Here is a 13412-nt window from a genome sequence, read left to right as displayed (position 1 = left end):
AATGTCCTCCGCTTGGAGATTTGCTTATTCAAAGCAATGTCTGCTTAGTGACTACCTTTGGGGAAATTTTTTTTAAAAAAACAAAAGAAAGAAAGAAAATCAAGATATTTTTTTTTCCCTTTGTCTTGGATACCAAGGAGAAGGAAAGCGATCTGGATTGACTCTTCTCCCAGAGGACTCCAGAGTGGAAATTCACCATCCGGGGAAGGAGGTGGAACTTAAGTAAACGGAGACCTGGAAGGGAGGGGACAAAGCTGGGAGCAGCACAGAGACACTTGACGGACAAAGAGTCAGGAGGCCTCCAGCGTCTCACTGGGGGACTGTGGGAAAGCCCCACCCCTCAGTTTCTCCATCTGTAAAATTAAGGGGGCGAGAAAGGAAGTCTCTCGGGACTCCTTATTGCTGCAGTCAATATTCTGCAGGGGACTCACAGCCCATGAATGCCCCATCAAGGGCTCTCAAAGTGATGTTTATTCACACCTGTTGGCAACCCAGGCCCAGCCCAGGAGTCAGAGGCACTGGGCACACAGTCTCCGCCCCTTCGGCCCCCATCGCACTGGAAACATCCAAACTGGTCAGGAGGCAGGAGCAGAAGCAACCAGCCTCACTTATTCCTCGCGACGCTTAGTGGCAGAGAACACGTCCATCTTACAGATGCAGAAACTGGGGCTCAGAGAGCTTCACAGAGCCCAAAGCCACCCAGCTAGTGAAGGGCTGAGTGAGGATCTGAACCTCCAGGAGATGGTGTTCAAGGGAGCTGGGCCAACACCAGGACCAGGTATAGGATAGGTGGGCATGCTATGGAATGGCGGGTGGTGGGTTAAAGGCAGAGGCCGGGCCCCTCTCCCAGAAACGCGTGGCCCACACTGAGTGATTCTGACGCAGTGTATGTAGCACCAGCTCTGGGGGCCACTGCAACAAGGCCTCCACGGGGCACCAGCGCCAGCCAGACACAGCGTCTGGCCGCAGTCACCAGGTCTCCAGGACACACAGAGAGAAGGCGGCAGTGGCCTGAGAAAAGCAAGTGCCAGACTCCCGGAAGGGGCGCACTTACTGGCTGCCCACACCGTTTCCCAGCCCCCTGCCCCCCGTCCCTGCTCAGTGGCTTCCTCGTGCGGAGACCTCCTCTCTCTCCCCCGGTGAATTTATGCTCCCTTGCTCAGCCAAGACCGCCCCCCCAGCCCCGCTCCAGTCAGTGTTCCCTGGGCACCCTCTGTCCCACCTGGATGAGTCTGCTTCCCTGTTCAGACTGAGCTTCTGGGTGGCTTTATCCCTGGCCCAGCCTGGAGGGATGTAACCCCTGGGAGATCACAGCAATGTCAGGACTTCCCAGCCCAGGTGCAGTTCCTAACCAGGGAGGAGAGAACCTGGCCCCTCTTCTGGTGGTAATTATACAGTGGCAAGCCCAGCAGAAACCCTCCCAGGATCCACCCACTCCAACAAGCAAATGAGCACAAACAAGGACTCTTAGGCTTGAATTTGAATCCAGAACTGCCCTGGCTCCCGGACCCAGGGCCACAACCTGCATCTCTGAGACCTCCAGCTGGGTGACACCTACCTGAGAATTAGCCTCCGGATTCAGCTCACTCTAGAAGAACAAAGGGAGGCTCGGACACCCCTCCCCAGACTAGGGCAGCCAGGATTTAAACTCAGGACCCCAGGGGCCCCCGGCCATCAACTCCAGGGCCTAGATCCACCACTGAGGCTTCCCTTAGAAGAGGATTCTCTAAACACCCAGGTCCTGAAAGCCGAACAGTGAGCACCAGTGAGCAAAGCTCCAAGAGGCCTCAGCTTTCACAGCCCCCGACTCCCAAATGCGCGGTCCAACTTGCTGAAGACCACAGAGGGAGTGGTGGTAAAACTGCCTTGATTAGGTGCCTGCGGTGTCTCTAGGTGTCTTACCCAGCAGTTCTTCATTCTTCTATGGAGGAAGCAGTGGCCCATTTTACAGACGAGAAAACCAAGGCCTGGGGGACTGGGACTTACACAAGGACCCATGACCAGTGCTGGGCCCAGAGTACGATGCCGGCAGTCACCCCAACACCCAGGGGTGTTAGCCTTTAGGCTGCCCTGACTCAGACAGACTCCCAGGTGGAGAAGGGCAGAGTCCCCAGCAACAGTCACAGGAAAGGGAGCAGGAACGATACTGGCAAAACAAATGGCGATGGCAAAGACAATTACAGAGGGCGGCACCGCGTGGAGCCCCAGAGAGCTGTTTAATTCCCAGCCGCAGCCCAGTGGAGTGGGTGGCTACTTCACTGTTTTCATTTTGCTTGTAAACAGACTGACTTTGGAGGGTTTATGTGACTCCTTCTAGCCACACAGCTGGCAGGGGACAAAGCCAGGATGTGGAGCCAGGCCTGCTTTCTACTTCACATGCTTGTGGGAAAAATAAAGGAAAAAGTAACACGTTTTAGGGACTGACCTCTTCCCTCCAGCCCGGGGATCCTGAAATGCGTTTCTCCTTAGCCAAAGACCTGTCCTGAGCCCTCACAGCCGCAGCTCCACCCCTTCCCACACCTCCTGCCCGGTCTCTCCTCGTTTTCCAGCTGCCAGAGCAAAAGAACGAGGCTCACTTACTGTGTCTGGGGTGGTGCAGCTGCTGGGTCTGGGTCTGGGTCTGCGGGAGGAGAGCAGAGGCAGAGCCCGTCAGGCCAGCGGCTGGCCCGAGGGACTCAGCGCATCCCCGCCCCCTTTCCCAGCTTCCCCGGGGGCCCCAGAGACGGGGCCGCCAGCCCGGTGCCTGCTGCGTCCCTGCCTGCCTTCCCCCAGCCCCACACTATCATTACGCTCCCCTACCAGTCCTACCTGCCTGTCCCCACCCCCAGCCCCCTGGCCCACATCCCAGCTCCGACCAAAACCAGTAACACTGCCTGCTCTGGGCCTGCCCTCACCCGCAGCCCCTCAAGGAGCCCCTTGTCCCCAAGCCTGCAGGAAGTTCCTGCCGGTCCAGTCCCCAGTCCCTCCCGATGACAGAAGCTGCCATTTAACGCCCCTTATCAGGGCCTTCCTGCCCCCAGGGCTCTGGGAGGCTGCTGCTCCAGCGGCTGTGATTCCCTGGGAGAGGCTGCGGGGAGAGGGGAGCTTCAGAGAGACAAGCTCTGGGAAGTAACTGTCACTGAAGCACAACCGACAGCCGACCACTGCCACTGACGGCCAACCACTGCCATTTAGGACGTGCCAAAGGGCGCCAGACGCTGCAGGAATGCTAGGAATCTCCAATTCCCAATGGGAGCGATGGAATGCAGCTTCTTCCCAGTGGCCTGTCTTCCCTTCCTGCTTTCTGGGGACAGTGGAGGAGCCACAAGGCATCACTGGGAGCCTGGAGCCTCCATGCAGCCCTGAGCTCCCTGTAGCCCCGGAGGCCCGGAAATGGGAAGACCCTGGGCTTCCAGAGCACCTTACCAGCGACGGGGGCGGAGTCCAAGTGGATCAGTGGGGCGTCTCCTGCCTCCTTCTCTGGAGCAGCGCCTGGGACGCCCAGGCCAGCACTGGTGTCCTCGTCATCATCGTCACTGTCATCAAACTCAAAGGCCTCGCCAGGGTCGTCCTCTGCCTCGGGGGAGGGGCCTGGGCCTCCAGGAAGCAGCTGATCTCCTGGAAGGGAGGAGGAGTGAGCCTGCTGTGGGGTCTCAGGCTTTGGTCCAGAGAGAGGGCTGGAAGTGGGGAGCAGCTGGGGGTCCGAGAGAGAGCACGCGGGCAGTTCCCAGAGACTAGATTAAACCCATGCCCGGGCCAGGTGGCCCTCCTGTGCCCCGAGGTTCCCGTGGGTGGCTTGGGGCTCTGAGCAGGTGGGCAGTAGAGGGAGGGCAGGGAGCAAGCTTCTAAGGCGAGCGTGTGTGCATCTGGACTTGAATGGAAGTCTCTGGTTGTCTTGTTTTCTACTTTCCTATTTTGTAAGCAAGGGGGGGTTATACATGCATCTGCCCACGTGCATCTGGGCACACACCTTCGTGCGTATTTCCATGTGTGATACGTCTTTGCATTTTGCATATATGCGAATGAGCTCGGCACCCCGCGCTTTATTTGGTATGCCCGGGGGAGGGGAGCCTGAAGGCAGCCAGCTTTCGGGTACCAGGGCACAGACTGGCTGGGGCAGGGCTCCCAGCATGAAGGTCAACCCGGCCTTACTCCCTGCTTCTCTCCCCTGGGAGGACCCCTGCCCACATCCCTTCTCTGTCTTAGCCTCTTGTTTTCTTCATCTGTTCCTGTAAAATGTGTAATGATTTATTTTGCCCCTTTAAGGGGGCAGGTCCTGGCCTGGGGTATGTCGCCAACTGCAGCCACCCCAGTGGTGCACCCTGAGGGGATTCAGGACCGAAAGAACAGAACGCTGGCCCCAGATAGCTAAAGCGCATATCAAAGGAATGATTTCAAAGAGCCCAGCCTCTTGCACTTCCCATATACAGAAGAGTGCTAACTTCCATTAACTTGAGATGCCTGGTTTTCTTTAGTTAACAGTAATCTTTCGATGTTCTCACTACCTGACCTTTGTTGCAAAAACTCCTCTATATCCTGGCTCCCCCCTCACCTCTTAGGAGCAGTCCCTCAGAGCTATCTGAGAGGTTGCCTCCCGGGCTTAAGTCCTCAGTAAGTCTGTCAAGTAAAACATAATTCTCTCCTTTTACGTTGTGCATTCTTTTTCGGTTGACGGGCAGAATTCAGAAAACTTGAACAAGAACTTCACTTGTTTCATTCAACAAGTGAAGAAATGGATCCTCTATCCTAGAGTATAACAAGCCCTCGCCTTCGGCCCTTTTCAGCAAGCTGAGATCCCCCAGTCTCCTTCCTTAGAAGACTTCTTTTCTAGAATCTGAGCCTAAACAGAACCTCAAGCGTCCATTTAGCCCATCTCCCTACCTCATGCAAACCCACTCCCAAACCAAGGGACAATGTGGGCTGGTTTGAAGCTGATCGCCCCTCCCTGGGCTGCCCGGAGCAGGCCTGTCACAGCTCATGTCACACATTTTAGAGCATGAGCTTGGGGCCCACCCATTCACCTCACTGAACCTTGGTTTCTTCCCTGTAAACTGGAGAATGAGACAACAGCACCTACCTCATAAGGCTAATGTGAATGGGACGTGAGATGTGGGTCAGGGTTTCTCGGCCTCCTATCGGGGCTGCATGGTCTTTGTGCTGGGGGGCTCTATAGGATGTGTGGCAGCATTCCTGGCCTCTACCCTCCAGCTATGACAACCAAAAATGTCTGCAGACATTGCCAAATGTCCCCTGGGGGACGAAGCTGCCCCTGGTGGAGAACTGCTCTGGTAGATGTAGCTCTTGGCATAGTGCCTGGGATGTGAGTGTTACACAGTGACACCTGCTGTAATTTCTGTCCCCTCCCTGCCCGAGATCCTTGAGGACAGGACTGTCCACAGATGGATCGATAAGTAAATGGGTGGGGAGGTGGATGGAGCAGAGAGACAGCTAGACGGGCCAACGGATGGACAGAGGGACATATCTGATTCTAGCAGTCTCACTGACCAGGAAAATCCAACCCCCCCCCGCCCCACCCACAGTGACCTGGGGTTTCCAGAGCAGAACATTTTAGGCGCAAGTGTATCAAATTCAAGAAGACCCTTCCTCAGCAGCAGAAACCCGGAGCTGACAGGCCGTCCCCAGTCACATTTGGTATTACTTTTGATATTGCTTTCAACACTTGCGTTGTGGATATGTATATGTACACACACATATAAAATGTGCGTGTACAGCATCTTCTACTGTTCTCCCCTTGCTCATTCCACTCCAGCCACACCTGTACCGTGTACCGTGTAAAGCGCCAGCTCTGTTCCTGCCTCAGGACATTTGCACTTTCAGTCCTGGGGTCCAGAATGTTCTTTCCCCCAGGCGTCTTCTCCTGCTCTCACCTCCTTCAAGTCTTTACCATACGTCAGATTCCAACGAGGCTGCCAGGACCAAAGCTGCCCCCAGTGACACCCGGGGGCTCCCGATTGGCCATGCCTGCTTTCTTTTTCTCTGTGGCCCTTATCAGCATGTGACACACAGTATGTTTTATTTATTTTACTGTCTGTCTCCTCTGCCAGAATGTAAGCTTCCTGAGGGCAGGTATTCTTGTCTGTTTCACTGTCATATTCCCAGCATCTGGTAATGTGCCCGACATATGGTAGGCACATAATTATTTGCTGAATACACACACACACACACACACACACACACACACACCTATTGTCAGGTCTATGGGTTGCAGTTTTAAAAGTTTAAAAAATACTGGAATAAATGACCCCAAAGTCCCTGCCCACTATTTCTGGACCACCAGATTCAGACCTATCCTGACCAAAGGGGCTTCAGTGCCCATGGTCCTGCCCTCTTGAATCTGCTGGGCATACGGTAGGGGGAGGGTTCCCTTTGCACGTGGCCTGTATCATTGTAGTCACTACGGTTTCACAGTCAGACCACCGGGGTTCAGACTCCAGCTCTCCCTTATACTGGTTGTGTGAGTGTCAAGTGATTTCACCGCCCTTCCTCGTACCCCACCAAGCTGCAGTTTCCTGATCTGTCAAATGAGGACAATAATAATAACTGCCTTACAGGGCTGTTGGGAGGATGGAATGAACTGACAGACATTAAAGCACCCGGTGCGAGGTATGGGCTCGCTACATGTTAGCTGTTCTTACAATGACGATTCTACTTACCATCACTGTCATTGCGTCGTCATTATCGTTAACGTTATTATTATTGCCTTGAGTCATAGCCCAGGCCCTGACCCTGGGTGAGATGGAGAGCCCCTCCCCATTCACAGGCCAGGCCCAGCCCCAGGTGACCCGGCCCCCAGGCTGTGTCCAGGGACTTAGGTTATTTCTGCACCTTCTCCCTTTAAGAGTACAAATAGCTTCAGTTAGCCCAGCAATCAACACAGTCATGCCCGCATCCAGTGAACTGTCCCCGAGAGCCCCTGGGCCGGGAGGGTTCAAGCAGAAGACAGACATGGCCCCTCAATGTCAAGGAGCTCACTACAGGGTGAGGCAGGCAGATACAGCCAGAGAATAATGTAAAAGCCCAGAGACTGAGCCGGTGCTAAAGAGAGGAGGGGGCTTACATGGGGCGCGGCTTCGGCACAAGGCTCCCCTGTGCAGAGCCTTAAACGGGGAGCAGTGGTCTGACAGGCTCAGGTTACGGGTCGGGGGTATTCCAGGCTGAGGCCAGAGCAGAGAACAGCAAGTGGCCCAGTGGAAGTGAAGACGTGAGCAAGGGTGATGGGGGTGAGAACACGGCTGCGAGGTGCTGGGGGGATCTGAATGTATTCCTGAAGACCATGGGAAGCTCTCAAAGAGTCAGAAAGTGGCAAAGAGACTAGTTCAACCAGGTGAAACGAGCCCGCAATGTCAGATACACCCAGAACAGTAAACTTTCATCAAATGTTTGCTCAACGGAACTGCATTGATTTCATCATAAGATACTTTCGCTCTCAGTTTGCATGTCCGGCCCCTTGGTGTGTAGGAGAAAGGGTTCAGGGTGCCTAGGACAGCGGCGAGGGGTGCGGACTTCCTGGGACCCAAGGCCACGGCCATGAATCAGAAAATGACCTTGTTCCCAGGATCCTGTTCAGACCCAGGCAATTAGGCACAGCTCCTTATCAGAAGGAAAAATCAGGAGGCCCATCCCTGGATAATTGAGAGCTGAAATGAGCCCTTCCCACCCATCCAGACAGTTGGCAGGGCTGGAGGTGACCACACACGCCTGTGATGTTCATGGACGTGCCCCGTCCTCGGGAGAGCCCACCCCAGCGATTCCCCAGCGAATCCAGAAGGCCGGGACCCAGGAAGCCACCCACGCTATGGAGAAGGTGTGACTACCGTGCTGGTCCCCCACCCTTCAGAAAAGAACACGGAGGCTCGGGGTGGGGTGGAGGGGGGGAGAGTCCTCCCTGGGCTCTTCCCGGGGGCTCAGAGCACAGCACAGGCGGCCCATCCTGCCAACACCCCAGTGATAGCAGCTGCCATACACTGAGCCATTGATTACCACATGCCAGGGTCCCACCTGCATTTAAACCTCGAAACGTCACAGCAGTGGGTATCGTTATTATCCCCATGTTTGTGGGTGGTGAAACAAAGCCAGAGAGACACCAAGTCCCTCAGCTGAGCTCACAGTGGCAGTGGAGAAAAAGCCCTGGCTTGTTACCACTCTGCTAACTGCCGCCCCCCAAAAAGAACAAGAGGCCAGGAAGCTGGGCCCAATGGAAGAAATGGCCTTGCCTCCAGCTCCTCCAGGATGGGGTCCCAATTCTACCAGCAGTGTCCAAGGCCCCACCGTTAGGGTTACCATCAGGACATCAAATTGAATTTCAGATTAAAAAAACAATATTTTTTAGTATAAGTATGTATTTTTCTGCTTTTTTTTTTTTAACTTTAGCAGCCCCACCACTGCTAGATGACCCGGCCTCCTCGGTTCCTTAGCAGATGGAGATGGATGGCCCCGCCCTTCCCCTGAGCCCCAACTCCCCACTCAATTCATAAGCTTTACCCTCAAGCACACCTCAGTCCCCAGAGGGGCTCTGCTTGTCTCTCCAGGGGACCTCAGGGAGAAAGGTAAGGCGTCAGCCCTTACCTGGAGCCCGCTCTATGAGGAGGAGATCTTTATTTCCATGTTGTAGGCAAGGAATCTGAGGCAGAGGGGTGAGGCCACTTGCCCAGGGGCACACAGCTAACCGCCAGTAGGGCCAGATTCACACCCAAGGTCAGCCTACTCCAAAGCTAGTGGCCCTGGGGCAGGCCCCACGGCCCGTTCAGAGGCGGGAGAAGCAGGCACCCGGAGTACCATACCTGTGGCAGCCTGTGGAGGATGGGAGGAAGCCATCAGACAGGGTGCAGCTCACCAGCACCGTCCCAGCGCTCACCTGCAAATACAAGGCCAGAAATCTGATCAGAGGGCGTTCAAGGCTGAAGTCCCAGCGACAGAGAAGGCTCACTGACTCATGACCTGTGCACGCCAGCCTGCCGGCTCTCACCCTGTTCCCCAGCCGCTTCGGGAGCACAGGACAGCGCCAGCAAGGGCCCAGCCCTCACCTTCATAAATCATTAACCTGCAGAAAAACCAGCAGCGGCAGAACCCTAAGCCATCTTCCCAGAAGGCCCCTGCCTCCACGGACCTTCCTCTGCCCAACACCAAGGAACCTCAGGAGACTGCTGGGTCCAGCTAGGCTGACAGGTGGGTCCCCACTGGCTGACAGGTGAAACTGCAGCCTCAGAAGCCAGGATCACACTCAGCCCCCGTGTCGCAGAAGCTGGATCACACCTGAACTGTCACGGACGTGGCCGGACACTTTCTCCTCCACGGGCGCCCTTGGGTCCAGCCGCCCCTCTCCCCAGCTCCCGCCCCAGTGGTCCCACGGAAGGCCATTCACTCTCTCTCTGTCTCTCCCTGTGCTGCACCCACGAGGTTGGCCACTTAGCACGTGGGTGTGAGGGAAATAAAGGGCTTCATGGAGACAGGTTGCTTGAGATCGGGGCGGAATCCCAAATGCTGGGAGCTGGGGGCAGTTTCTCCAGGCCTCGCAGTGGAGGATCCCGCAACCAAGAAGCCAGTGCCTCCACCGGGCTTCCGGGCCCTGGAGCCAAGCTTGCCCGATGCCTCCTGCAAAGCAGTGACAGAAAGAGTTCTCCCCACTCCCGGTTCACACCCCTGATTCTGAGCTAGAGGCAGTCCTTCTAGACTTCCTGGGGAGGAGGGGATGGACCCTGGAGGGAAAGCCCCAAGCCCTCCTTTCTAATCAGCGCCTGATGCAGACTGGCTGCGAGCCTATTTTCCTTTCCAATCCTTAAAGCCTCTATTTGTGTTAGCTGGTTTCCTAAGTAAAAATAGGATGCATGTAAAGGGCAATTAATAACAGCAAACATCTATGCAGTGCCTACTATATCTCCGACATTATTCTGAGCACTTTACAAATGTGAAAATCCAAATTATGAGAAAATGAGGCCCAGGGTGGTTAAGTAAGTAGCCCAAGATCACACAGCTAGTAGGCAGCAGAGCCAGGGGGTGAACCCAGGCCATGGGCCCCAGTGTGTGCTCATTATGTAACCACCATCCTCTACTGTCTCTCAAAGTCCAAAACAATATAAAAGATGTGCAATGAAAAGTCAGTCTCTCAAATCCCCCAGGACTGACCACTATTACTGGGTTCTTACGAATCCTTCCAGAACTATGCCATGTATGCACCAGCTTGTTTATCCGTATATATGCCTTGTTTTAGACAGGAGGAAGCACACTGCACACCCTGTGGTGCAACCACGTTTTTAAAAAAATTTTTTAATTGAAGTATACTTTATTTACAATGTTTCAGGTGTAGAGCAAAGTGACTCAGTTATACACGGGCACGTGTGTGCATATATATTCTTTTTCAGCTTCTTTTCCATTATAGTTTATGACGAGAGATTGACTACAGTTCACTGTGCTATACAGTAGGTCCTTGTTTATCTATTTTATACATAGTAGCGTGTTAATCCCAAATTGCTAACTTATCCCTCCACCACCCCCTTCCCCTTTGGTAATCATAAATTTGTTTTCTATCTGTTTCGTAAATAAGTTCATTTGTGTCGGTCTTTTTAGATTCCACATATAAGTGATGTCACATATCTGTCTTCTCTGTCTGACTTACTTCACTTAGCAACCACGTTTTTTGCTTAAGAATCTCCATGATCAATTCAGAACAGTACACGGAAATCAGTCTCACTTTTTTAATGGCTGCGTAGTATTTTGGGGCGGATGGGATATACCATAATTGACATAACCCCTATCAAGGGACACAGGTTGTTTCCAGGCTTTGGTGTTATAAAGCCTTCCTCCATACACTTGGCCTTGAGCGCGTTGGTGCATGAACCTGTCAGTCACACTCCTAGGTGGGATCTGCTGGGTCAGAGAATTGCACTTTTCATTCTGACTGAATGCAAATTGCTCTCCACTAAGTGTGTGACTGTGTCTTTTACCCACACTGAAAACTCTCAGCAAAGGTTGGGGAAAGCAAACTAAAATGTGTCTGCAAATCCCTTCGCAAGTTGAAAAGTCAAACAACAGCTGCATAGCAGTCCCCCTGCAGGTCCGTCCGTCCTGTGGGCTCATTCAGAACCACTGAAGAAGGAGCAGGGAGACATACCCATCTTGCAGGAAGAAAAAGGAAGGCACCCAGCCCAGGTTCATGTACAAACTGCTCCTTAAATATTTTCTTTAAGGTATGTACATTGTGTTTTAGACATAATGCCATTGCACACTTAATAGACTAAGGTATAGTGTAAACATAACTTTTATATGCACTGGGAAAAATAAAGCGTGATTCGCTTTACTGCAATATTCACTTTATTGCGGTGGTCTGGAACCCAACTCAAAGTATCTCCCAGGTACACCTGTACTAGTCATGGTAACTTTGACCACTTAGTTAAAGTGATGTCTCCCTGAGGTTTCTCCACTGTAAAGTTACTATTTTCCTTTGTAATTAATAAACATCCTGTGGGGAGAAATATATATATATATATATATTTTTTTCTGATCAAGCAGAAGCCCAGGATCCTTCCCTCTAGGCCAGAAAGTCCAATGTCCTCTCCTTTTTCCTCATTTTCAGGAATGATTCCTGCCCTCCCCTCCAAGCCCAAGGCTTTCCCAGAAAGGAACAGAGACATCAACATATAAGGAGCCCAGAGATTTATCTGCATTATTTCGTTAACAGATGAGGAAACCAAGGCTCAGAGAGGTAAGGATTTTCCCAAGGTCACAGAGGCTAGTGAACAAAGTGACAACACTAGGATTCAATCCAGGGCTATTGACTCCAAACCCTAGTCTCAACTTCTTAATCACACGGCCTCCCTGGACTTCAGGGCTGGCATCTGGGAGGCGTTTGCTGCAGACTAAGCGGGGGCAGTGAGGTCCCTGGGCAAGGGCCCAGGCCAGCAAGCCCCGTGCACACCCACAGGCCTGTGGCCACCATTTTGCACACACGTGCCCCAAGGCTCAGAAGGATGTGAGTGAGGGAATAGGCACGGTTCAGAGCAGCGCAACTCCCTGCTAGAGACCTTCACGGCACAATAATTAGAAAAGAATTCAAGGCTACCTGATACCACCTGGGCCCACGACTCAGTAGCCATAATACCTTGGATGAGTTACTTAACCCCCATCTCTGTGCCTCAGTTTACTCATCTGCAAAATGGGGATTAAAACGTACCTACTGGGGCTTCCCTGGTGGCGCAGTGGTTGAGAATCTGCCTTCCAGTGCAGGGGACACGGGTTCGAGCCCTGGTCTGGGAAGATCCCACATGCCACAGAGCAACAAAGCCCATGCACCACTACTAGAGCCTGCGCTCTAGAGCCCGCGAGCCACAACTACTGAGCCCACGTGCCACAACTACTGAAGCCCACGTGCCACAACTACTGAGCCTGCGCTCTAGAGCCCGCGAGCCACAACTACTGAGCCCCCGTGTCCCAACTACTGAAGCCCGCACGCCTAGAGCCCGTGCTCCGTAACAAAGAGAAGCCATCCGCAATGAGAAGTCTGCGTACCGCAATGAAGAGTAGCCCCCGCTCGCCGCAACTAGAGAGAGCTCGTGCACAGCAACAAAGACCCAATGCAGCCAAAAATAAATTAATTAAAATAAATAAATTTTTTAAAAACATACTTCTAAGAAGTACCTATTTCATGGGGTTCTTAAGAAAATTAAAAGTAAATACATACAACACTCTTGGAGGGGTCCCTGGGACACGGTAGTCTCTGGCTGTCATTAACGCCCAGGGCACAGACTGTGATGACCAAAGCTCTACCTTGGGAGTCGGGGATCCAGGCTGGAGTCTCATCTCCACTGGCAGCTGAGCTGAGCCTTGTGTCCTCATCTGTAAAATGGGGTTCCTGCTACCTGGCCCATGGGACTCCCAGCAGCATCCCTGAGGTCAACCACAAAGCCCCAGCAGGCTCAGTCAGTGCCAAGATGCCCATCCTTGACGTGTCACCACCAAAATGGGAAACGGCAAATGGGACCGTGTGTCTAGATTCTGCATCCCAGGAGATACCCTGGAGGAGGCTCAAAGGAGAACCCCAAGGGCTTCCAAGCCGTGAGGGTCTGGGGGCAGCCAAGTCCATCTGTGGGCTGGGCTCTGCCTCCTCCTCTCGGTGTGACCCCAGGCCCCACCTTGGCCTCTCAGAGCCTCAGGCTACATCTCTGTAAAGTGGGCATGACAGCACCCGCCCGGAGGATGCCACAGGCTGCCACAGCCAGGAGCCGGGGCATATAAGTGTGAACATGAGCAAACAGGTGGGGTTGCTCAGCTATTTCCTTTTTTTATTTTTTTTTTAAGTCTTCCTTGAGCTATGCATGGTCTGCAAGCTTCAAGGTCGGAGGCTGAGCTGGAAGAAATGTGTTGTGATGCCCCTGAAATGAACTTCGCTCTTAAAAGCGATCCAGAGCCTTCCTGCCACA

At 53.4% G+C, this 13412-nt stretch overlaps 1 protein-coding gene across 5 annotated transcripts in view; it reads right to left on the bottom strand.

The window, feature by feature from the left end:
• Window positions 1–13412, bottom strand: part of ARHGEF10L (Rho guanine nucleotide exchange factor 10 like) — a 145486-nt gene that overhangs the window by 101333 nt on the left and 30741 nt on the right. For all 5 annotated transcript variants that reach the window (XM_032622756.1, XM_032622772.1, XM_032622764.1 and 2 more), the window contains exons 2-4: window positions 8781–8854; window positions 3406–3597; window positions 2581–2620 (exon numbers count right to left, since the gene is read on the bottom strand). In XM_032622756.1, coding sequence (XP_032478647.1) covers window positions 2581–2620; window positions 3406–3597; window positions 8781–8814 — 266 coding nt within the window. In that variant the 5' untranslated portion in view covers window positions 8815–8854. The remainder of the gene's footprint in view (window positions 1–2580; window positions 2621–3405; window positions 3598–8780; window positions 8855–13412) is intronic.

Source organism: Phocoena sinus, chromosome 1, assembly GCF_008692025.1.
Source record: "Phocoena sinus isolate mPhoSin1 chromosome 1, mPhoSin1.pri, whole genome shotgun sequence".
Taxonomy (NCBI): domain Eukaryota; kingdom Metazoa; phylum Chordata; class Mammalia; order Artiodactyla; family Phocoenidae; genus Phocoena; species Phocoena sinus.
Note: the sequence above shows the minus strand (reverse complement) of the source record. Positions and strands in the feature narration are given on the sequence as shown.